This window comes from Mytilus galloprovincialis, chromosome 1 (genome assembly GCF_965363235.1).
Source record: "Mytilus galloprovincialis chromosome 1, xbMytGall1.hap1.1, whole genome shotgun sequence".
Taxonomy (NCBI): Eukaryota; Metazoa; Mollusca; class Bivalvia; order Mytilida; family Mytilidae; genus Mytilus; species Mytilus galloprovincialis.
Genome location: NC_134838.1, coordinates 98,665,005 through 98,689,573, shown reverse-complemented (window position 1 = coordinate 98,689,573; position 24,569 = coordinate 98,665,005). Strand labels below are relative to the sequence as shown.

Genomic DNA, 24,569 nt, shown 5'->3' with positions numbered 1-24,569 from the left:
TGTAATTTGCAAAACAATTTTTCAGTATTAATGGCCTTTGAATATGTTAGAGTATATTTCATACACATTATCAATTCATTTCATATTTGGATAAATGTATGGTCATCACATATAGAGATCATTTTGATAATCTGTGTTAAGAGTTATGACCCTTTGTACCCTTATACACACTGTGATACCAGAATAGAAGTCAAAATGTATCCATGGAATTTAAAATTCAGACAGAAAAACAACATCTTGAAAACAAAAATTCAACAAATGATTTTATTATTTTACAAACAAAATATGAATAAGAAGTATCATGTTTAATCATTATTTTACATCATCTTTTTAAAGCATGATCATTAAAATAAAATAAATCCAATTTGACCTAAGATTAAATTAAGTAACAAGCAATGCCATACAATGTGGTATGCTATAACATCTATTGAGAATTTTTTTAAATCTTGTTAGTATCACATTCAATTGCTGTATTTGTAAGCCAAATTTGTATTCATGTGTAATTTAGTTTTCACAAAAATATACATTTGGCAAAATTCAGAAAAATAAATACACAGTGAAAAAAAATACATATACAGCAGTTTTTTTAAACGCAGGAAATATTTTGATTTAAACAAAGGTTTTCATTAATAAAGTTATAAAAATATATAATTATCACAGTTGTATCTTTCACAAATGCAGGAATTGCAGTAAAAGGTCATGGTGAAAAACCAATTTAACCTCCTATAAGAAAACTTTGTCAGATCAAAAGATACATACATACAAAACAGCAAAACAAATATTTATGAGTAAAGCCAAAGCTAAAGTAAACAATAAAACACTTGAATTACTTGAGCTCCCATTATAAACCTTTTCTATTACACTATTCAATTCTTTTGTAAATGTATTAAAAGAAAATCTTTCTTCAACTCGTTTTCGTCCAGCACTTCCCATTTTTTTACGCAAAGACTTGTCAGATACAAATTTTTCCATTGCTTCCATAAAGCTCTTTGGTTCAGGAGGACATAAAAATCCAGTTTTTCCATCCTCTACAGTCTCCAAAGGCCCACCACTTTGAACAGCTATCACAGGACACTGTATATACATAGCTTCAACTGGTACTATACCGAAATGTTCCTTGTCTGGTGTGTATAGAAGGCATGTACAATTTGATAGCAGTGTTCTTTTATCTGAATCGCTAAATGATCTTAAAAATGTAACATGATCCTCCAGTCCTAATTTGTGAACAAGCTCCTTTAATTCAAGATAATGTTCTTTATTCTCCATTACTCTTTCATCATAACCTCCTGCCATTATTAAGTGTACACCTTTATTGTTTCCTAGTTTCTTCTGTAGCATACCTTAAAAAATTAAATTATGCAATTTTGAAAATAGTATCGACAAAATCATGACTAGTGATCATGATGGGGAAAAAGATTATTTCTGAAATATGGAGAAGCTAACAATCATCTCCAACATCATTCACAGTTATACATAGAGAAAATTGTATGGTATAATTAATTGTAATTAATAACATTTATTGCAACAACTGAGCTCTAATGTCTCAAGTTTATCTACAAATGTATGCTAGTGATAAAGCATATAAACTCTCCACATACTGCATACTGTAAACCAACTTATTTTCGCGAGGAGAAAAACAAAGCGAATATAAATCGTCGCGAATAAGTAAATCTTTATTTAAAAGCCGCAAAATGGACGAACTATTATTACGCGAAATAAAGTATCCGCGAAAATAAGTTGGTTTACAGTATGTTATTAAGCAAAAAGGAAATGATGGCTAGGTTTTGTATTCACAAACTTTCTAGTACTTAGTCATGACAAGCACAAAGTTTTTTCGAAATGTGAAATAGTAATGATTTGAAAGAGCACAGTCCATTAAATTTGCAGTTCACTTACATGTATACCCATGAAAACCAAGAATATTGGTATCTGACCAATAGCAATGCATTCATAGTAAATAAATTAAGTACTTTGTACATCCTGATCTTAGTTTACAAAGTAACAAATCAACTACATCATTATACATACCAAATGATTCTACTGCTAGGTTGAGATTCTTCTTCCTTTCATATCTGTTAATTGACAGGAATATTGTTGTTTTGTTTGGAGGTATAATATCAGCAGATGTTTCCAATGGCTGGTCTAAGGCTTTAAAGTTTGGTATTGGGTACAAGACCTTTGGATTCACATTTGATAAAGACTTAAAGGTCTCATTAAATATACCAGCTGGAAGAAAAAACAAGCAAGGAATTAGTTTATGTATACCATACAGTGCACTACACACATGGTGACTTTGATACAATAACTCTTGCTGGTACTTAGATTCTTAATTAGTACAGTGGTTGGTGATTAAGAGTGATAAGTCTTATTTTAAAAGCTGCTTATATAACCAATGGAATATACATCTACATGTACCAAGTATATTCAGAATGATTTATAGCAAACCACCAATATTCACTATAAAAAATCATCACCAAGAGTTGTAAATTATACCATACCAGAGTTCAAGATCTGTGTCACTTTTTTGAGGAAGAGAAAATTAATAATTTATAAAAATGTATAATGATAACATTTCTCTTAACATATCCTTTTTTGTGGTTTTGCTTACCAGCTTTTTAAAATCAAATAATTTCAATAAAGAAGAGGCATGACCTCCTTTTTCTAGTTGAAACCCCTTTTTTAAATTTCATATTTATGCCTGCAAATAACATGGTTGATAGTTGTTGTTTCTCCTGACTTACTCTCATAACAAAAAACACTTGTGGAGCTCTATTTAAATTGGTTTATTTAAAACCATTTCAATGTTAAGACAATGCATGTAAATACAATGCAAGAACAATGATTGTTCATGTGATGTAAATGTGAAGTTATCTATAAGATAGCAGTTTTTTTAATATGAAGAGAGATAATTATTATCATCTCACCCACCATGCCAAATTACATGCCATAACCATTTAAATTGTAAATGTGTTTGTGCAAATAAATATTGTCTATTTATAAGGGAAATGTGTCTATGGACGTATAACTCTTTCTTACCAGTAAATTTGCTGTTGACAAGGACACAATCAGCCATTCCAGTTGTTTTCTCTTCTAACCAGTCAATAGGAGCTCTGTACCATTTCTTTAGTAGACTTTCTCTCTTTGTTAAAAGCATGTCAGGGAAATGGCAGTAAAATAACACTTTGGCATTAAAAAGTTTTAAAATATATATACATGCTGATATCTGGTCACAGAAGATAACATCATACTCAATCGGAGAGGAGAACACCACAAATAAGGCTGCATACAACATTCTCAAGTAGGCACACAATGCTTGACACCTGCCAAAAATTCCCCTGGGTAGCCAATCACCAACTGTTGTTACAGACAGAGTTCCATCCCTTGTTTCTTGAAAGCAATGATTTATATCATGGTGTGAAGTCACAAAGTGAACTTGATGACCTTGAGATTTCAGGGCTAGAGCAGCATCTATGACAGCCCTCTCTGCTCCACCTATTCCAAGATCTGGATGCAAGAAGAGGACTTTCAGGTTCACCATCTCTGAGATAATTCTGGAATTACACAAAGCATGTTTTCAGCATAAATCACACAATGTTCTATTATGATTTTTTGATTTTTTTCGGGGGGAACTGTCGCCGTTATAGAAAGAAATATTGACATTTTAAATCAAGAAATTAACTTTGAGAAAGGTTAGAGGTTCATTAAAACAAGTTGACAGATTTCAGTTAGCAAAATAATTGTTTTAATGAACATTATTGCTGCTTTAAGGGGCTTTTGTAAAGCAAAATATAGTCCTATGAAATATTGTACCACAAGACAATATTTCATAACCATGTATCATGAAATATTGTCCTCGTCTATGGAAAAATGTCCTGAGAAGGACAAATTTGCATAGTGAAATTGTGTCTGTATATAGACAATATTTCACAGATGAATACTATGGAATTTTGTCTTGTTAAAGGGAGGTTATATTTTGTGTGAATTAAGACAACATTTCATAAATAAATACTACAAAATTGTGTCCTGTTAAAGGGAGGTTATATTTTGGTTATATTTCGTGAGTATTGAGACAATATTTCATAGACAGATTGTCATGGAATTTTGTCTCATGAAGGGGAGATTATCAACAATTTCTATGCAAATTTGAAAGTCACTATTAGTAATAATATAAATTCTCTACTATGCAAAACAATTTCAGTTATAAATCTGAAAATGTGCATGCAGCATGCTTGTGTACTATTTCTAATTGTGAAATAATTCGATTAAAAAATATTTTCAAAGCCAGTATTTCATAGTGAAGTATTGTCATGAACAGAATTTCATAGTGAAATATTGTCCAGAAGGAGGTGACAAAATTTCATGGACAAGAACACTATTTCATAATGAAATATTGTCCAAGACAATATTTCATGGAGGACAATATTTTATGTTGCACTTTATCACTTTCTTCCCCTGTTGAGCAATGGTTGAAAAATATGATGCTACAATGTACATACACCTTATCGCTAATCCCGGCTGACCCGGCCGCTTGAACTTTTGACGCATACAACAATCACTTTTCCATTGTGGCGTCAGATATTTTGTATTGTGACGTCAAAATTTTACGGGAACCTGTGTGATATCCAGTAATGGCGGACAAATAGCGATAAGGTGTATTACACAAATTATTTTGAAAATTATATTCTTATCAGCATTGCTGTCATTAGTGAATTATGATAGTCATTAATCTGAAGTATAAATGATGAGACCAGGGATATCATTTATGAAACAAAATTGCAACAGAGATAATTTTTTTACTTGTTTTTATTGAAATTATACCTTTTTTAAAAGACCAATATTGGCAACAACATGAACAACCTGTTTCGTGTTTGGCAGTTTGCTGATACTAAAGTTAAACTACAACGTCTTCAAAGTATACCAAATATTACCCAACTAACCCTCAGTAAAATACAATTCGTTCTGATGGATAAATACGATCTACGAGCAACTGTCAGGTTTTCTTAACTGTTTGTTGTTATTTTTAAGAAAAACTTCTCCACGATTCACAACCGGAAATGTAGGAAGACGTGATACAAAAGAATCAAGTACGGAACTTTAATATCCGTAATAAAAGTGCTTAACCAAATTTTGCAATTTTCACAGCTTTCTAAATATTGTACCTGAAGTTTAACTTCATAGAAACCAGATATATCCCGAATCGTACATGTATCAGCTTTCCGGTACCTCGAATGACCGAATAACACTTGTAATGACCGAATAACACTTCAAATTTTAATATTAACACATGTTGGTAACTTTTAAACATTGATTATTAAATAATATTATATAATAAGTGTATTTTATAACTTAGAAATGATTTACAGAAAGCAGGTAAGTTAATAAAGATCATTATAAAAATTGGTGTGTAGGGGAAGACTGGGTATATTCGGACACTTGGGTATATTCGGACATTTTGTTTACTAAAGAAATAAAAAATATATATTCCTCCAATCAAAAGAAGTTTAATCTTTTGTAAGTTAACAGCTAATCATACGTCTTTTCCTTTCTACTTGCTGTCACCCATTTTACATGTAACAGTACAGACGGAGTACAGAACAAATTATTGGTCAAATAGCTCTAATGCAAAAGCATGTGACAAGGCGCCATTTTTCAAAAACTTAGAATACAGAAACTTCAAAATATCACTGTTGCTTTTTCATTATTTCTGAAGAACACCCGAGAAGTATTAACCTGAAATGTATCCTTTTGCATTTAAGGAATGACTGTAATATTTTTTCTGTCTATGAAGAAATAACATAAAAAATTTGGTGCACACTGAATAACGCGCGTAGCGGGTTATTTAACAGTGTGCACCACATTTTTTATGTTATTTCTAATAGACAGAAAAAATATTACAGTCATTTCTTATAATTTAATTCTAAATTTCATTTTAAACCGTAGAAAACCATGAAAAAACGTTGATGACGTCACGGTCACATGACTAAATTATGTCTATGGGCTCATAACAAAATAACGTCATCCAATCAGAAGACGCGTTACATCCAAAATTAAATTATTGCTAATTATTACCGTTTTCAATAACATATCTGTTTAAAACCATTCTTATCATTATCAACGGAATTAAATACCTTTCACTCTGTCCGAATGTACCCTTTCTATAAAATAAAATTTACTGGGTACATTCGGTCACTTCGGTTTTATAATTTCAATTCAATCCATACAATTATGATAATAAACCTGCCAAAATTGTTGTGTCCTGTATTAGTTTCACTTTCCAATCAATTCCGCAAGATGGTCTAATTTTAGATCATATTGACAGTGTGCTCCAGATAAAAAAAAAAATAGAATGTCAGAAATGTAATTGTGAAAATGATCAACAGTACTGTAATGACATGTCATGATGCACCGTGATGTCCTATATAGTATGGCATGTTTCTGCTGTGAATTAATAGAGTGACTGCGGATCCTGAAGAAACGTATACAGGGAAATGGTCAGTGGTGTATGTGTTTAGGGGTGGGGATTTTGTACCTAAATAAAGTTTATATTGTTGGGAAATTTTGTAAATTTGGTTTCATGCAAAATATTGGCCAAAATTGACATGATAGAACAGATATTACAAATTCCAAGCCTAGGAAACCAAGAAAACACAAAAAAAAAACAACCCAGGAAATATATAACCAGTGATAACGTAAAGATAACACATTGAAATTAAAAATAAATGATCAACCACCCCCTTAATTGGCCCCACCTTCTTAAAAATGTCTACATGTCGGTTCCAGTGTGTATAGTTTGATCGACAGATGTAAATATGCGTAGCAGAGAAAAATCAACTTGCTGTCTTTTCTTAACAAAATATTACAGATGTCAAACAATATTGTGATTGGTCTAATGAGGAGAGAAGTTGGAATTTCAAATGTAACCCAAGTTTTAAAACAAGAAAGTGAAATAGAAAATCTCTATCTGTTTGAATGCTATTTTGAGAGCAACCTGCTCTTCGACTTAAAAGTTTTTCTTCGCCGTGTTGTAAGAAAATAATATACGACCACAAGTGTGGCATTATTTAGATGAAGAAATTGATGAGGACAATCAGTTTCAAAGTTTGGTAATCCTTGTTAAAAGAATTCTTTCTTCAGTGCCAGATCCAGAACAAGAATATCTTAATGACATTATTGAAGAAATCGTACAATGTTCTTACTGATCTTATTACAATAAATAAACATTTGTCCCTACTATAGACTCTTTTAACTAGCTATAAACCAGTTTTTATTCACCATTTAATGCTCAACAAAATGCCTGTACCGACTACCGAGTCGGGAATATGACAGTTTTAATTTTCAAGTCGTTTTATGTGTTTGCGCTTTTGATTTTGTTATTTGATACTTTAAGAACTTTCCGTTTTGAACTTTTTCCTCCAATATAAAAAAGAAGATGTGGTATGATTGCCAATGAGACACTCCGAAAGAGACCAAAATTGACAGAAATTAACAACTATAGGTCATCGTATGGCCTTAAAATGAACAAAGCCCATACCGCATACTCAGCTATAAAAAGAACCGAAATGACAATGGAAAACACTTCAAACGGGAAAACTAACGGCCTTGTTTATATATAAAAAAATGAACGAAAAACAAATATGTAACACTTAAACAAACGACAACCACTGAATTATAGGTTCCCGACTACATAAACTGTTAACACAGACATATGTCTCGCCTTTTTTGCAATTTTGATAATGCAACTGTTGACATTAAAAAGCAAAATTTTTAAATGCAAGTTATGCAAATATTTGAAGTAAACCATGACTGACGGTACATGCATGGCTTAACAATCTCTATATGGAAATAAGATGTGCTAATCTTCATACAACTGCAAACCAATTTAACATTGTCATACCACTAATGTTTCCCCTTGAACTGACAATCACAAACTAATACATGTAATTAAACTAAGCAAAATATCACAGTTAATATTATAGACCACGACTGAGCGAAATATTTCTATTAAAATGGGATGTTCCACTACTTATACAACTGTATACCATATATCATTGAACAAGTGGTTCACCGTAAACTAGACTTAATCACAAACTAGAACTATTGTTGACGCCGCCGACGCCAGAAACAGTTTACTTCCTATGTCTCGCTTATCATGTAGTATGGATGTTCCGCTGCAATAGGTCCCCTTTTCACAATTTCTGATATATGAAAAGAGTATGAAATTCAGATAAAAATGTGTGATAACGTCAGGAATTTCAACCTGTCCGTGTATTTAATGGTGATTAAACCTTTTCTGAAATAATTTGACATAAACTTTCTTAACTTGGTAGTTTATATAGTTATAAACATATATATAAATATAGCGATCAGTGGCGGATCCAGAAATTTTCATAAGTGGGGGCCCACTGACTGACCTAAGAGGGGGCCCGCTCCAGTCACGCTTCAGTGATTCCCTATATAAGCAACCAATTTTTTTTCCAAAAGGGGGGCGGGCCCCCTGCCCCCCCTAAATCCGCCTCTGGCGATGGAAATTTGCCTACAGCAAGACATTACTTTAAAATACATGTACATGTATATAAAATGTTTTTTCTTTAATGTTTTTATATATCTTAAGGGTGGGGTGCTGGAGGGTCCAGAGTCTCACCCCTACCAGAGAACATATGAAGTTACCTCCTCCCCATTATCTCTCCGAGTATACGTGGAGACAAACAACTATACATGCTATACAACCATGACAACTGCTGCTTTTGAATTAAAAATTTTATTAAAAAAACAAAATAAATGAAACCACTTTTCTTTTTTAACCAATGTACATGTATTGTCCTTAACTTATATATAGATGCCTAGGATTGGTAAACATATATATAGTCAATATGGTCCTGAAAAGATGACAAATGCCCTTCAAGCCGTTAGATCTGGCGAAATGTCCATAAGGGAAGCAAGTGTCCAGTTTGATGTGCCCAAGTCAACACTTGCTGACCGAGTATCCGGGAAATACTCTGTGGACACAAAGCCAGGCAAGAAACCAGTCATTCCTGCTGATGTGGAGACACATATGGTAAAAAAAGTTATGGGTCTCGCTGAACAAGGCTTTGGGATCAGTCGTCGGCAGATGTTGGGCAGAGCTGCTACTGTGTGTAGTCAATTGAAGCTGAAGAACAATTTCAAAGATGGGGTCCCTGGAATGGACTGGCTTTAAAACATTTTATTAAAAGACTATCTCTAATTTCTAGAGTCTGTCGTACAAAGTGAGAGGTTTAACGCTATAAAACCAGGTTTAATCCACCATTTTCTACATTTGAATATGCCTGTACCAAGTCAGAAATATAACAGTTGTTGTCCATTCGTTTTTGATGTGTTTTGCCAAGTGATTACGGACTTTCCGATTTGATTTTCGTCTGAGTTCATTGTTTTTGTGATTTTACTTTTTTTCTACATAAAGCTACATGTTTAGTGAGGGCTGTGACGCAGCTAGAAAGTTGGTTTTCCTATATATTTTCCCCTTTCTTTAATCTTTCTAAGTACCCACTTTTTGTGAACAAAATTAATTCTTCACACTTTTTAGTTACTAGTATACAGCCCATTCTCATTTCTCAATTCCATTGAAATTTGACTACTTTATTCTAATTCATTTTTTTACATGTATCCCCCCCCCCCCCCAAAAAAAAAAAAAAAACAAAAACAAAAAAAAAAAAACAAAGAAGAAAAGAAATAAAAAAAAAACTGTCAGCGATCACTGCCTGTGAGCCTGTGAGGAAGAAAAATGTTTATAAGAAAATTTATTTAAGAAGTCACTCAGATTACACTATCAACTTATTAAAGCTTAGTATTGCTTTTTGCAAATATTAATAACATTAACAACACATATATATTAAGATACATGAGCACACATATGAGACATACAAATTATGACAGTTATTACAAGTAAAACATTAAGCTGATGTATTTCTGAAGTTGTTTATATTCACAGCAGTATAATTAATACTTTACTAAGTTTGTTTAATGTTGACTAAGGCAAGTCATTTAATAAGTAACTTATAAGCACATGAAGTCTTGTTGGAGCAACCATTTAAATTTAATGGCGGGGGGGGGGGGGGGGGGGGGTAGTGGCGGATCCAAAATTTTTCACAAGTGGGGGCCCCGCACTGACTGCTTAACTGAGAGGAGGCCCGTTCCAGTCATGCTTCATATATAATGAATCCTTCTATTTAAAGAAAAGGGGACTCCTCTAAATCAATTTGAATGGGGACATATAGCTGGAACCCCCCCCCCCCTTGTCCTGGGTTGGGAACCCCTTTTTAAAATGGCTGGATCCGCCACTGATATGGATTCTGAATATTTGTTTTTGTCCCGCCTGCTTGAACTTTTTCCCATTAATTTAGGAATCTTTTTTTACGGACACCCCCCTTTTTTGAAGTTCAATCACTTCTTTTAAACTCAAAATTTCGACTTTTTTTTTAAACTCAAAATTTCAAGCGAGCCATATACATACACACTTGATAAGCATATTTTATAAAACTAAACCATTTTAAAGAGGTTATTTTAGATAGCAAATCTTGTTCTTGCCGAAGAATAAATAAAATATGTTTCACGTTCAAATACATATTTCAAGTCTAGACTTCAGATATGTGTATCAAGACAACCCCGTTATTCCGACACACCTATATTACGACATACTTTTATTCAACAGTCTTATATATAAAGACAAGGGTTAATGGTTGTGTTATAGGAATGCCAACTTGTAGAGAATGTTAAAAAAAAAAGAACCAACATTTCAAAATTTCAAAACTAGAAAACTGAGCAGCTCATTGGTCGTCCTGAATATGCATGGCATTTTCGGCTACTTGATTTACCATTGTTTAAACAAGGCAAAGTCAGTGACTTGCTATTGGGAAACCAAACAGGCCTTTGAAACTGTGATGCTAAATGTCCTCAGATTTGACGATCCTACGACAGTGTCGTGGAAACTAAAACATGAAATATGGGAACACATTTTTTTTCTGTCAAGATGCATGTTTTTTCCGAATTAAACTCAATTCAATATTTTTAAAAGCTAATCCATATCTTAATTTAAGAACAAAACCAATTTTTGAATATAAATTGCCAAAATGTGTGGATGACGCTTTAATAATTTGCCTCCATGAGTTCAAAATCGAAATTTCGAGTTTAAAGTGGAAATTTAAAAAGTCGAAATTTCGGGTATTAAAAAAGTCAAAATTTCGACTTTTCAAAAAGTCGAAATTTCAAGATTTAGAAAGTCAAAATTTCAAGTCTAAGTCAAAATTTCGAGATTTGAAAAGTCAAAATTTCAAGTTATAGTCAAAATTTCGAGATTTGAAATGTCAAAATATCATCTTTGAAAAGAAAGTTCACTGCCAATTTTATTTTTTCTATGTCCCTAATACGCTTCCGTACAAATGCATTGTCTAGATCCCCTTGCCACACCTAGGCAGATCTCAATCGACTGACCATTACAATCATTGACCACAACTCTGCTTGGTCTAGGGAGGATAGACTTACTCGGGAAAGATTTTGGATAAGAAAATTAACAACTTTGGCACCAAATGGGATAAATGAAAAGATGTAGTTCGACACCATGCAGTGCTTCACATCTGGGTTATATTGCTTATTATTACAGTCTCTGTTTTTATTTCTTTACCTTACTCATCTCTAAAATAAATCTGTTGAATATAACAATTTAAATTGCTTAATTTTTTTGAGGGATGCATAAGTACCCAGCCACGTTCAACTAGTTTACTTCAGTCAAAATTTATTATTATATTTTAACGGCCGTTTGTTTTAAAGGGAAACTTCGCAAAAAAAATCAAAAATTGATATTATGTCCATTCTGTATAGAAACGTTCAAATTCATAGATATTAAAGTTTTATTCTGCTAGATAAGATATCACCATCTATTTTAAATTTAGAATATCAATTCTCTGCGTTCGGCCATTTTGTCATCTTGTCCGATTTGAAACCACGATATGTCTAAGGACCAAAACAACAGTAACCTGATGTAGTCGTAATTGCGTGTCGATATCATGTCAATCGTACGGTTGTTTTATCCGACATCGCAGACTCTAATGTAACTACACTACCGTTGTCAAATCTGAAATATTTACAAATTTAGACCGTTCAGTGCTGTTTATTTGGAATTCTTATTGACGCAATCTTTCTTGTAACATCATAATTGTCGACACCGTTAAAGCTTTAGATTTGTGCTAGTTCATATCGCACATTATTTTATTTAAAGCATATATTTGAACTCTCTGATGTAATTAGTCATATAACTTATGTCGTGTTTAACAAATTTTTAGAATTGTGCAAGCATCTTACCTGATGTTCGGTTACTTGATTCATTCAACATCACAATCATATATACCGATGAAGGATATCTGTTATCCGAAATATTTATAAATAATTACATTTAGAGTTCCTTTTTATGTTATTGGTATTGTTATACAATGTATATATATATATATATATATATATATATACAAGTCTAAATTGAAAACTACGTTCAAACCTAAGATTGCGTTGGATAAAAACCGCAATTTTTATACGTGTGCGTGTAAAACAAATTTCGTTGTAGAAGGGTCTAAATACAGCACAAACAACATTTTCCAAAAGACCAAAAAAAGTGAAAAAGTATATTAAACAAAACGCATTTGACTAACAGGTCGAACAACTGATGTTCTTTAACCCTGCTGACTGCCATTGGCGATTGCCAAATAAAATTGATCACAAGATGTAAAAAATGCATCTCAATATATAACTTTAATACTAAACAGAAAACAATTAACTACACGGCCGACACTCGGCTAACCGAGAATTTGGTCGGTTAATCTATATTGAGTATGCGGCTATATCGGCGGTTGGTCTGTTAATCGGGTTGGCTAAAGTCTGTTGATCAGGTGTTATCGAGAAAATCATTGAAAGTTCAGCATGTTTCATTGTATAACTTTTTAAATATATTTTTATCATAAAAAATATTCATGTCTAGCAAAACAATTCAATGTACTGAATCCAGTGGTGTAATTATTATTTTTCTAGCTTCAATGTACGATCTATAAAATGAAAAGGCGGGTTACTCATCAATAAATTTATACACATTTTACACACACAAACTGTACACAAAATGACACGTTGGTTGAATTTACGTGCATGCAATATTTTGAACATCGAAAAAAGACAGGCATTATGTTTGTTAACCATACTGAAATCATTGTGTGAAAAATCTTCACGAAAATCTGCATTTTGGTGACATAAATCAATCTTTATTTAAAACCTGGTCTGTTAATAGGTCGGATGTATAAAACTGGTCTGTTAAGAGTTATGAATGGCTATAGAAATATAATTTTATTGCTATATGGGGTGTTATCGGATCAAATGGGTAGGCTCAAGACGAGCGGCTAAAATATACGGAAACAACACATGAGCAATGAAACATAAAATATACGGAAACAATACATGAACAATGAACAATTTAAACAATGGAAATTGAAAATTGATAAAAACGGTTTTAAAAAGTGTAATATTAAAGTAGTGTTAATTTCATCCAAGAATGGTCTCATATGTCATGTGGATTCTGTTTAATTGTCATGAATGACATCAACTTGTATATAAATCAGAGATAAACGTCGTAATGTAACTAAACATCAGTAAGTAAAATATATTGGGATGCTAAAATATAAAGAATAGAGAAAGAATAATGAGTAAGATAAATAAAAGGTAAAAGGAAAAAAAGTCACGGGAGAAACGTGACATAACAATTTAAAGAATACAGAAATAAACAACACCCCCAATCCGAACCCTCATGGTATACACGATAATCTGGATGGAGTAGCAGAATATAGAATAATAGATAAGGACAATAGAGAGTGATGCATTGCTAAAAAAGAGAGAAAAAATAATAATTGTTTAAGAATACAGACATGAAACACCCCTGGGTGTTGAAACAGTAACGGATTGCGATGTACTCATATTGGTGACAAATGCTAGAAGTTTACATGCGGACAACTGCCGTTCTCCTCTACACTTATGAAGAAAGGAACTAAACGGAATAAAATGTTTTAAAACTTAAGATGACCAAATGTAGCTGCATTCGCTCCTTTCCATTTACTTCTTGGGAATGATTTGTAAACAACATATGATTAAATAATAGAAATAAAAAACCAATTGGATGATGTTTACGAATTAGGGTTTAACGTCCAGTGACAAATATCATGTGCATATGAGAATGACAACACGTTATATGCACTGGACAGATGAACAGTTTATATTAATTTTACCGGTACCCTGTGCTGTATTAGAAAGACACTTTCAGTCGGATTTGAGAACGTGCTACTTTGAACAGACACAAAAATTGAGGCTGATTGAAAACGTTAATAATAAATGCATGCATATTCCAGCGGCCAATCCATATCACGCTATATTGAAGTGACACACCCTTCAATAAAATGCAAAGAAAGTCAAAATAAAAATGCTCTTACTAGTAAATCACAACCGAAATGAATGACAGACGGACATTTTTTACAAAACTTAATGAACAATTGAAATCAAGATATTTGAGGTTTGCGTTATTTCGCAATAATTTAATTTTGGATGTAACGCGTCTTCTGATTGGCTGACGTTATTTTGTTATGAGCCCATAGACATAATTTAGTCATGTGACCGTGACGTCATCAACGTTTTTTCATGGTTTTCTACGGTTTAAAATGGAATTTAGAATTAAATTATAAGAAATGACTGTAATATTTTTTCGCAAAGGGCTGCGTTTTATCGCAAAGGTTTGCGTTATATCGCAAAAGGTTTGCGTTGTAACGCAAATATAGGAAGAAAATTTAAAAAAAAAATGTGCATGTGGCGCTAATTCGCTTCCGCAGGATACTGTTGCACCGTATTATCATTTTTTTTTTACTTAGGAACATCTCATTCTTAACTTTTTCTGTGGGAAAATATAATATAAAGGTAGCAAAAATAACTGTGGCTAAATAACTCTTAACTGACACAATTTCAATTGTCCAACCCATTAACAGACTTTATTCCCATAATTTTCACTAAAACGTGGTAATATTCACGTTATATTACAATTATGAAATATTTACCAATGTAAATTTATTTTTTAGACCCAAAGTACTATTTTGTGTCCTTTAAATGATATCTAAAATTGTTTGTTTCGACTTTTATTAAAAAAAATTGCTATGCGTATAAGTAAAAATACTACATACATGCGAGACGCCTTTTAATTTTACTGAAAACTGCGTAGACTATGAAATGTTTTTACAAGTGGAAAATGTTCTATGATAGATATCATTTTGTCAGACACTTTTCTTTTCTTGATTTGGTTCTTATAATATGCCAAAAATCTGTATATTTGATAGAGTTTAACATTAAATTGTGCGTTTTACTCTTAACAGACGTATAACCAACCCGATTAACAGACCAATCTCCCATATAGCCGCATACTCAATATAGATTAACCGACCAATCTCTCGGTTAGCCGAGTGTCGGCCGTGAACTAGTGGCCAAGATATATATATATGCAGTGACGACTAAAATTCCCCCAACCACAGAATTAAATAGAATCATTGACGTCACAAATATTCTCAGTTTATTTAAAATGGTCCTTTGCAAACTAACTGAATACCATTTATGCACATCCATGCTTCCACGGCGAAAAGGCGAAAAATGAAGAAGGCGAAAACGCGAAGCATCAACGATTTTGCCTTTGAGTTTTGGAATATCAACCTTAACAAAAAAAAACAAAAAAAAAACGGGGAATGCGGCACTTTAGAATAAGCTGTTTTAAATAACACATAGTTTGCTAGAATATATTGATTTCACTGTAAATCAAAATGTTGATATAAGTTCGTTGACACGTGATGGTTTGTGCTATGAAGGCAATTAAATGCTGTTTAGCCAGTAATTTCTATGACATTCTTCTATTTCACGGAAGATAATGTTCTTGTGATAAAATAAATTATTGCTTAAACTGTTCATTTCTTACACAATAAATAAACTGTATTGATTTGGAAAGTTCATGACAACCTGTTTAGCCTTTTGTCCGCTATCGAAATGTATATAGTTAAAATAAATTGGCGCTCAATAAGAGTATTAGATTCAACAATTGCCTTTATTAGGCGAGTGACAAAAAAAGCTGTTATCTGGTGATATTGATTAAGTATATAATGAAATTATTTGGAAACTAGATGTCTTGCCTTGTTTGTAAAATCTTTACTTAAGCCTATATATTGAAAAATTATATGTCTATTTACAGATATTTATAGTACATATAAAAACAAAATATGAAAGTAGTCCTTTGTAGCTCCATTAATACATACCTTATAAACTAAATTAGGAGGCCGTGAAGCACACTCTGTGTTACATTTATTTTATACACACTTCACAGGGACGGATCCAGCCATTTTTAAAGGATGTTTCTTAACCCAGGACAGAAGGGGGGATGTTCCAACCACCGGAACCCCCTGGATCCGCCACTGCTTCAGATGCATGGGCATTTTGGTTGTTAAAACATAATACTTTTTATATCGGTGGTAATTGAAGTAATAGAATAATTCATTATATCAAAATATTAACTAATGATTCTCCATATTATACGACCGATAAATGCACTTGTACTTGACATCTATACTACTTTGAAACAGATGCGATAGAAAAAGAGTCTAGGAAAGGAGAAATAAATATATCTGATACCAAAAGGATAAAAGAAAAATCTTCACAGACAGTAACAATAACGTCTGTATCATTTTTAAAATTAATTAATTCCATCAAATTAACTAGTCTGTTTGCTTACTGCTGACAGTATTCGAGAATCAGACATAACCACAAGAACTAAACATTGATTAATCAACTATGAAAATGTATTCAACCCTAGCGAACCCTGTCAAACACACGTGTACACGTCGTTATTATTTAATAGACTAAATTTGTATCTATGCAGGGGACCAAACCACCACAAAAGTTAATATTCACCAATGAACCATAAAAAAATAGGTTAAGTTTGAATGGACACTTTCAAACATAAACCATTGGCGGATCCAGAACTTTTCATAAAAGGGGTGGGGGGGGGCGCAGACTGACCTAAAAAGGGGGGCTCCAGTCATGCTTCAGTGATTCCCTATGATATAATCAACCAAATTTTTCCCACAAAAGTTGGAGGCCCGTGCCCCTCTGGATCCGCCTATGGACATGTACGCCTAAAAGTCAACTAAACAGTTTGTCTGGCCAGTTTTTGAACGTTAAAAATAAGACCAAGGACAAAACATGTACAATAAATGATTGTAAAAAGATGGTGTTACGAAGTCTCCTAACCAAAGTCCTAATATTAAATTATAAAACCCCTTGAATTTCCCATATTATTCGTTCCATTCATCGTACAGAAACTATAGGGTTTGGGATTGAGATCTTCACCATATACAAGACATAATAACATTTTCATATGACAGGGTTGTGGATGACCCCTGGAGACTTCCTTCATAAATATATGGTTTAGGGGTGGATCTCGACTACTTTAACGATATTTGCGCAAATTCGTTTAACAGGGGGTGGGGATGACACCTTTCGACTAACCCTGTGTATTATTCAAATCATCTTAATTGGCATAACAAACCAGAATATATATTGTTTTTAGGTGAGGCAATTGACCACTAACCAGATATTTGAACATATTCAATTTACAGGGGCAGTGGACTAACCCTGTATATCATTTAAATCAATTTAACATACCAAACAGGGATATATATGGTTTAGGATGGGGATCTCAACCACTTATAAGATTATAGAACATTTTCAATGGGCAGGGATAGGGGCACATATGAGGACTAAATTTATATTTACTTTAATTTGTTTTATCATGTAGAACATTTTCAATAGTTTTATTAAATTGAAAAGATATATTTAAGGTAAAAGGTATTTTTTTATGTATAGAGCTTAAAATAAATACTAACAAAACGTTGTGTTTTTTTTAATGATTTACATTTGGTACATATCATAGCAATCACTTTATATGAGTTAAAGTTCTTAATTAGTTCTATACATTTTGCTTGAAAGTATATTTGAAACCAAAAAGATTTGTTTATCAGTATAGATTAATATAAAGTTTGACGATACATTGTCACTTAGACCTAGTTAATAGACCTCTAGTTTTATTTCCTAAAGCTGCTTACGTCATACAGTTGTGTACTTGTTAGTTTTTAAATGCTTCAAGTAGTTGTGATGTAAACTTGTTTCTGTTCAGTATACTTTGTTTATACATATTTGATCGGTTCAGGTGATTACATATACACAGGTGAAAGTATACAGTGTGCTTGCATATGTTTAAATCTTAAAAAGGATAATTAATTTGTGAAAGGAACAACAATAAACAATTTCTGAACACGTCAACAGTCAAGGTAATGAAACCTATATATTTCCCTCGTTGATTCATCTTTTGTTTTTGTTTGTTATTTAATTAAATTAAAATTTGAAATCTATCATTATATTGAAGGGTTATTTAAATGAACATTACAACGTACATCAAAAGATAATCTTTATTTATGGGTCAGTCGAGGCTTATTGTAATTTAATAAAGTAAGTACATGTACTTGATATGCCCAATGTTGTTAATATAAACTAAGAACTAAAGATATAGTATGACATGTATGACTAAACCTTGTATTAATAAACAAAGAATGTCTATAACAAATATGTTTGTGAAAAAAGCCCAGCTTCAAATAACACTGCATGTGAACACCCCCTATTTCTTAAAAACCAATTGTCAGTATATATACACCTGGCAAAAAAAGGGGAGCTGATTACAAGGCCTTTACCAAATGTTTTCTTGAGATTAACGGAATGTAAAAAAAAACACATAAGCATTCAGAGACCAATTCAAGTCGTATAATTATTACGAGTGAACTTGTACTGGTAATAATAAGTATTGTTCTATAAATCCAGTGTTAGTTTTAGGGGCAATATTAAGTAAACCAATCACTCACAATATATATTTCCTGGACAATTTTTTTTGGGGGGGAGGCACCCATCCATCTAATTTAAGTGCCTCTCTCATGCCTCCTATGCATACATTTATTTCTGGAAAATTTGAAAGGTACAAGACAAATCAGGGTCTATCTTTCAATAAGGCCTTGTCCTAATTTTAATTTTTCGAGTTCGTTTAAAAATTGATGCAACATATTAATGTGCACCTCCCATATGAGTTCGAAGGAGGATCAATTATGTGTATTGACTGATAATAATTTTATCAAAGTCCTTAAGGAAATTCAATATCAAAAAGGATATTAATATTATATTTCATATGAAACATTACGATTCTTCCATTGCAATTTATATAAACCCTCTTGATAATAATCAGAATTATATATAATGTAACATCAAGAATGTTATAGCTCTTCGGTCTTCATCTTATTTCTGTTTATAGTCTCACCAACTACTAACAGTAGATAACAATCGTGATAAAACAATTAAACATGACAAATATTATGTATACTAAAGTAAGCATATACGATGACGTGTATGCTAGTCTTTAAGGAATGTTCTAAAATGAGGACAAATACATGTAGATATTGAAGTCAATAATTTTGGTTTTTGTTTAGTTTCTTCACATGGCAGGGTTTGTATACATTTTATCTAGACGATTTGTAAAACAAGGGAAACAGTTACTGATTACCCTCCCGGAATATCAGAATTCCCCCCTCTGGTTCTTTATGTGGGTTGTTTTTGCTGAATCTGTAGTTTTAAAAACTATTGTTTATCTTCTTATCCTTCTTGTCTAAGTGGTGTTCAGCTGTCTTTCTACTTTTGATTTTTGTTCCCGTGGAATACCCTTATATCTTTAAATACGTGTACATTGTAATATTCTTGAAAATATGTTTCTATGTTGTGATGTTATACTATTGTTTCGGGTAAGGGCGAAGTTTGGTACCTATAAAAACGTTCAAACCCACTGCATGTCTTTGCACCTGTCCTAAGTCAGGAACCTGATGTTCAATAGTTGTCATTTGTTGATGGGGTTCATTAGTGTTTCCTTTCTCGTTTTTTTTTTGTCGAGCCTACAACTTTTGTTGCAGAAAGCTCGACATTGGGTTTAGTGATCCGGCGGCGGCGGTGTTAGCTCACTTTTTAAAAGCTTTATATTTTAGAAGGTAGAAGACCTGGATGCTTCATACTTTTTATATGGAGGCCTCATGATACGACGTTTCCGTCAGTCACATGTCCAATGTCCTTGACCTCATTTTCATCGTTCAGTGACTACTTGAAAAAAAAGTTAATTTTTTTTGTAATGTTAAGTTCTCTCTTATTATAAGTATTAGGATAACTATATTTATTATGTGCGTACCTTGCAAGGTCCTCATGCCCGTCAGACAGTTTTCACTTGACCTCGACCTCTTTTCATGGATCAGTGAACAAGGTTAAGTTTTGGTGGTCAAGTCCATATCTCAGATACTATAAGCAATAGGTCTAGTATATTCGGTGTATGGAAGGACTGTAAGGTGTACATGTCCAACTGGCAGGTGTCATCTGACCTTGACCTCATTTTCATGGTTCAGTGGTTATAGTTAAGTTTTTGTGTTTTGGTCTGTTTTGCTTATACTGTATGCAATTGGTCTACTATTTTTGGTGTATGGAATGATTGTAAGGTGTACATGGCTAGCTGGTAGGTGTCATCTGACCTTGACCTCATTTTCATGGTTCAGTGGTCAAAGTTAAGTTTTTGAGTTTTGGTCTATTTTTCTAATACAATAAGCAATAGGCCAACTATATTTGGTGTATGTAAATATTTTATGATCATATGTCAGTCGCGCAGATTTTATTTGACCTTGACCTCATTCTCACAGTTCATTGCTCAGTGTTAAGTTTTTGTGTTTTGGTTTTTTTTCTTAAACTATAAGCTATAGGTCAACTATATTTGTTGTATGGAAGAATTGTTAGCTGTACATGTCTGCCTGGCATGGTTTATCATGTTTATCTGACCTTGACATCATTTTCATGGTTCATTGATCAATGTTTGGGTTTTCTTGGTTAATGTTAAGTTGATGTGACAGTTGTAATAAGCCTTTACATTTAGGACTATCAACATAAAATCAATGATTAGTAAAGAAGGCGAGACATTTCAGTGTGTGCACTCTTGTTCTTATTCTATGTCGATTATTTGTTTTATTTTCAAAATTCACGTGTACGCCCGGGCGTTTTGACGTAAACGTAGCTACGCTCATGCATTTTGACTTATATAAATAGCCTAGTATAGAGTGCACAGTTAATGTTTTTCACCCCAAAATGATAAAAACAAGTTACACAAGATGGCGTGACCTCGGTTTCAAAGTTAAATACAATTTTAGTATCGTGCCTTGGTTTTTTCAAATTGTGTTGCTTTTATATGTGTTCGTGGTAAATATTGTGTAATTTAACATTGATACACCATATCCGTTCTTTTCCGTGATTAAGTTTCAAGCTAAAGGTCACTTGGTGTGTGTGATTAAGTTTCAAGTTTAAGGTCACCTGAAGTGTGTGATTAAGTTTCAAGTTTAAGGTCACTCGATTTGAAACAGATGTATCGAAAATGTCACAACATAAACTGAACAATTTAAGTTCATTTCAGGAAAGTATACAAATTTTATATTTTCAGACATTGCACTTTAATATTTTTATCCTGCAATTTGATATTAGCACTTTTAATTGTTAAAAGTTATATTCTCCGACGATTTCTGTATATTTCATAGAAATTGACATTGATTATTTGACCCAAAAATAAAAAATAAAAAGAGCAATATCGTATAAAACAGCTAGTTATTTCTACATTAACGTTCGCTGCATTTTAACAGCTATAGGAGACGATCTCTGTAAACTATATGGTGTATTTGCATTTGCTGGTATGCCATAATTTCACGGTAAAGTGATCTGGTTTCAGATTATAAGATGTAACCATGACATGGATTTCATGGTGCATTGTTGATTTTTTTTAGATTACAGTTGATATTGATATCTTTTTACAATGCAATAACGCCGAATACATATTAATAAAAGATAATATTTTTTTGTTGTTGTTGAATGATTATGAGATCATGAAATTATATTTTCTGAAAATTAAATTATGTGTTCTGGCTCGTTGAAATCGACACTATTGGACAGTTAACAAAGAGGACAGCCAAAATTGTGAGATCTCACAAAATAGATATATATAACAATACATGTATATAGGAATGATAATTTTGTGATAGCTCTTCCCCTTTTTTTTTTAACAAAGAAACTGTTTCTTTTTCTTTCCTTTAATTTCAATTATTATCGCGTGTTTCTGTGTAGGGTTAAAATTATAACATATAACTTGTATTACATGTCTCTGAAATAACAAATGAAAAAGAAGATGTGGTATGATTACTAATGATGCCAATGAGCACTCTCCACAAGATACAAATTGACACAGAAATTAACAACTATAGGTCACCGTACGGCCTTCAACAATGAGCGAACCCCTTTCCGCATAGTCAGCTATAAAAGGCCCCGAATTGACAATATAAAACAATTCAAACGAACGGCCCAATTTATGTATGTAATAAATGAACGAAAAACAAATATGTATTCGGCTGTTGTTTGCTCTATGGTCGGATGGTTGTCTCTTTGATCAATTTCCCATTTCCATTCTCAATTTCATGTAACACATAAACACACGACAACCACTGAATTACAGGCACATACATACAGAATGTGGCGGGGGTTAAACATGTTAGCGGTATCCAAACCCTCCCCTTATGTATAGTTCCTATGTATTATGCATTCCTAATTTACTTTCCAAAGCGGTCACTGATAATGTATATAGATATATTATCAGTGACCACTGTGGACAGTAAAAGTCTTGAGGTAAAAGTAGTGTCATTTAGGTACTGTCTTATCAAGCATACCCCAAATCTATAATTATTCATAATCCAGCACTCTATGCATCATCATTGTGTTAAGACATCCATGAAATGGACTTCGCGGGACCACTGCCTGAAATACATAATAAAAGGGTATTTCAGAAGGTCACGGTGTGAATAAGTCACGTAGGAATTTGTCCAATATCAAATTATTTTACGAATAAATATTTCTAAAGTAAAACCATTGATATTTTTTCCCACATATATTTTCTTTAAATTATATAACACAAACAATTTTGAATTGTAGAAGTTATAAGAACAAAATGTGATATACTTTGTATGAAAATAATTGAATAAGCCCATTAAGTGTACACAGCATCATATTACAATGACGCCATGCATTAATTTTGATACATTGAATATGCAGTTCTGCACGTACCGCAGGTTTCTTATCGAAGAATAGCACTAAAACATAGCAATAAATACGTCAGCGTTCTTAATTAATTATCCCGTTAATTACAGGTGCTTTCAATTTATAGATTTGGACATAATAACAGTTATTTGAGATTTGTATCAAATTTCTTGCCGATATGAATTCAGTAATTTAATGATTGCAGAAAGATGCTTTTTGTTAGTTTAGCAGTTTTGAAATAAATCAAACTTTCTGATCATGGTTTGTTAAACATTTTTAACAAACCATACGAGGCGGTTTGATAAGTTCCTTGGGACTACAAACTCTTCCCGGATGGGGGGGGGGGGAGGGGAGGGGTCTTTTCGAACTTGTTATCCGGACACTCCGATATGCTAAGTAGCCAGGAGTACTGAAAGTGGCGTTAAACACCAACAACCATTATATCATTCAACCAATCAATTTTTAACTATCCCTTATTTTTTTACGGTGGGAAGCTTTGTTTCCCATTTTTTAATGATATAACATATCACAGCTCGTTCGTTATGCCCGTAGTGGATACTGTATAACTGACAAATTATTAAGTCAGGGTTTCGTTATCACAAATTACTTCAAACCTTTACTAAATTCTTCCATTATTATACAGATTTGCTTTGCAAGTTTGACTGTACTTGTAAAAAAATATTTCAAACGGATTAGCACATCCGAATTTTTACGGATATGTTGTTTAACGAGCCAAGAAAATTAGATACGATCCGGGTTAACTTATCAATCCTTTAAATACATTTATTCTACAAGGTTACCAATCCAACACCGTAATTAGAACTTTCAATACAATCACTCGAACATGTGCAGTGACATCTTTCATCACTCTAAAAAGATTCGGTATGAGTGCCAATGAGACAACTCTCCATCAAAAGACAACATTATGGGCTTTGTTCATTGTTAAAGGTCGTACGGTGACCTATAGTTGTTAATGTATATGTCACTTGGTCTCTTGTGGAAAGTTGTCTCATTGGCACTCATACCACATCTTCTTTTTTTATATTGAAAGCTACAATCAATTTATCAACTTACAAAAAGTGCAATTAGTTATGTTGTAAGATTTGACATAAAAAATCTTAATGTTGATACTTAAATCACCATTCACTGAAAGAAAATGCGAACCGAAAAATGGTTGGTGCCTTTATGTTGACTATTTAATAGGATTAATTGTTGACTCGCGTTTGCGAACCGATGGAATGGTTGAACTTTTGATATATATGAACCGATTAAACTGCTATTTGGTGTTCTCT

The 24,569-nt window shown here is 32.7% G+C and overlaps 2 protein-coding genes across 4 annotated transcripts in view; one reads left to right on the top strand and one right to left on the bottom strand.

The window, feature by feature from the left end:
* The window catches only part of LOC143046646 (alpha-1,3/1,6-mannosyltransferase ALG2-like), a 59,334-nt gene extending 54,254 nt beyond the window's left edge, over positions 1–5,080 (bottom strand). The window contains exons 1-4 of one of the 3 annotated variants that reach the window (XR_012969210.1): positions 4,938–5,080; positions 3,037–3,551; positions 2,029–2,226; positions 371–1,340 (exon numbers count right to left, since the gene is read on the bottom strand). Coding sequence is in view for 2 of the 3 variants with exons in the window: in XM_076219774.1 (XP_076075889.1) it covers positions 745–1,340; positions 2,029–2,226; positions 3,037–3,538 (1,296 nt within the window). In the remaining variant the exon portion in view is untranslated. Of the gene's footprint in view, positions 1–250; positions 1,341–2,028; positions 2,227–3,036; positions 3,552–4,818 lie in introns of those variants that run through there. The other 2 variants (XM_076219774.1, XM_076219780.1) reach the window with 2 other exon arrangements.
* Positions 5,081–18,203: 13,123 nt separating this feature from the next.
* LOC143046671 (cAMP-dependent protein kinase catalytic subunit alpha) overlaps positions 18,204–24,569 on the top strand; it is an 88,230-nt gene continuing 81,864 nt past the window's right edge. The window contains exon 1 of the mRNA XM_076219794.1: positions 18,204–18,410. The gene's annotated coding sequence lies outside the window, so the exon portion shown is untranslated. The remainder of the gene's footprint in view (positions 18,411–24,569) is intronic.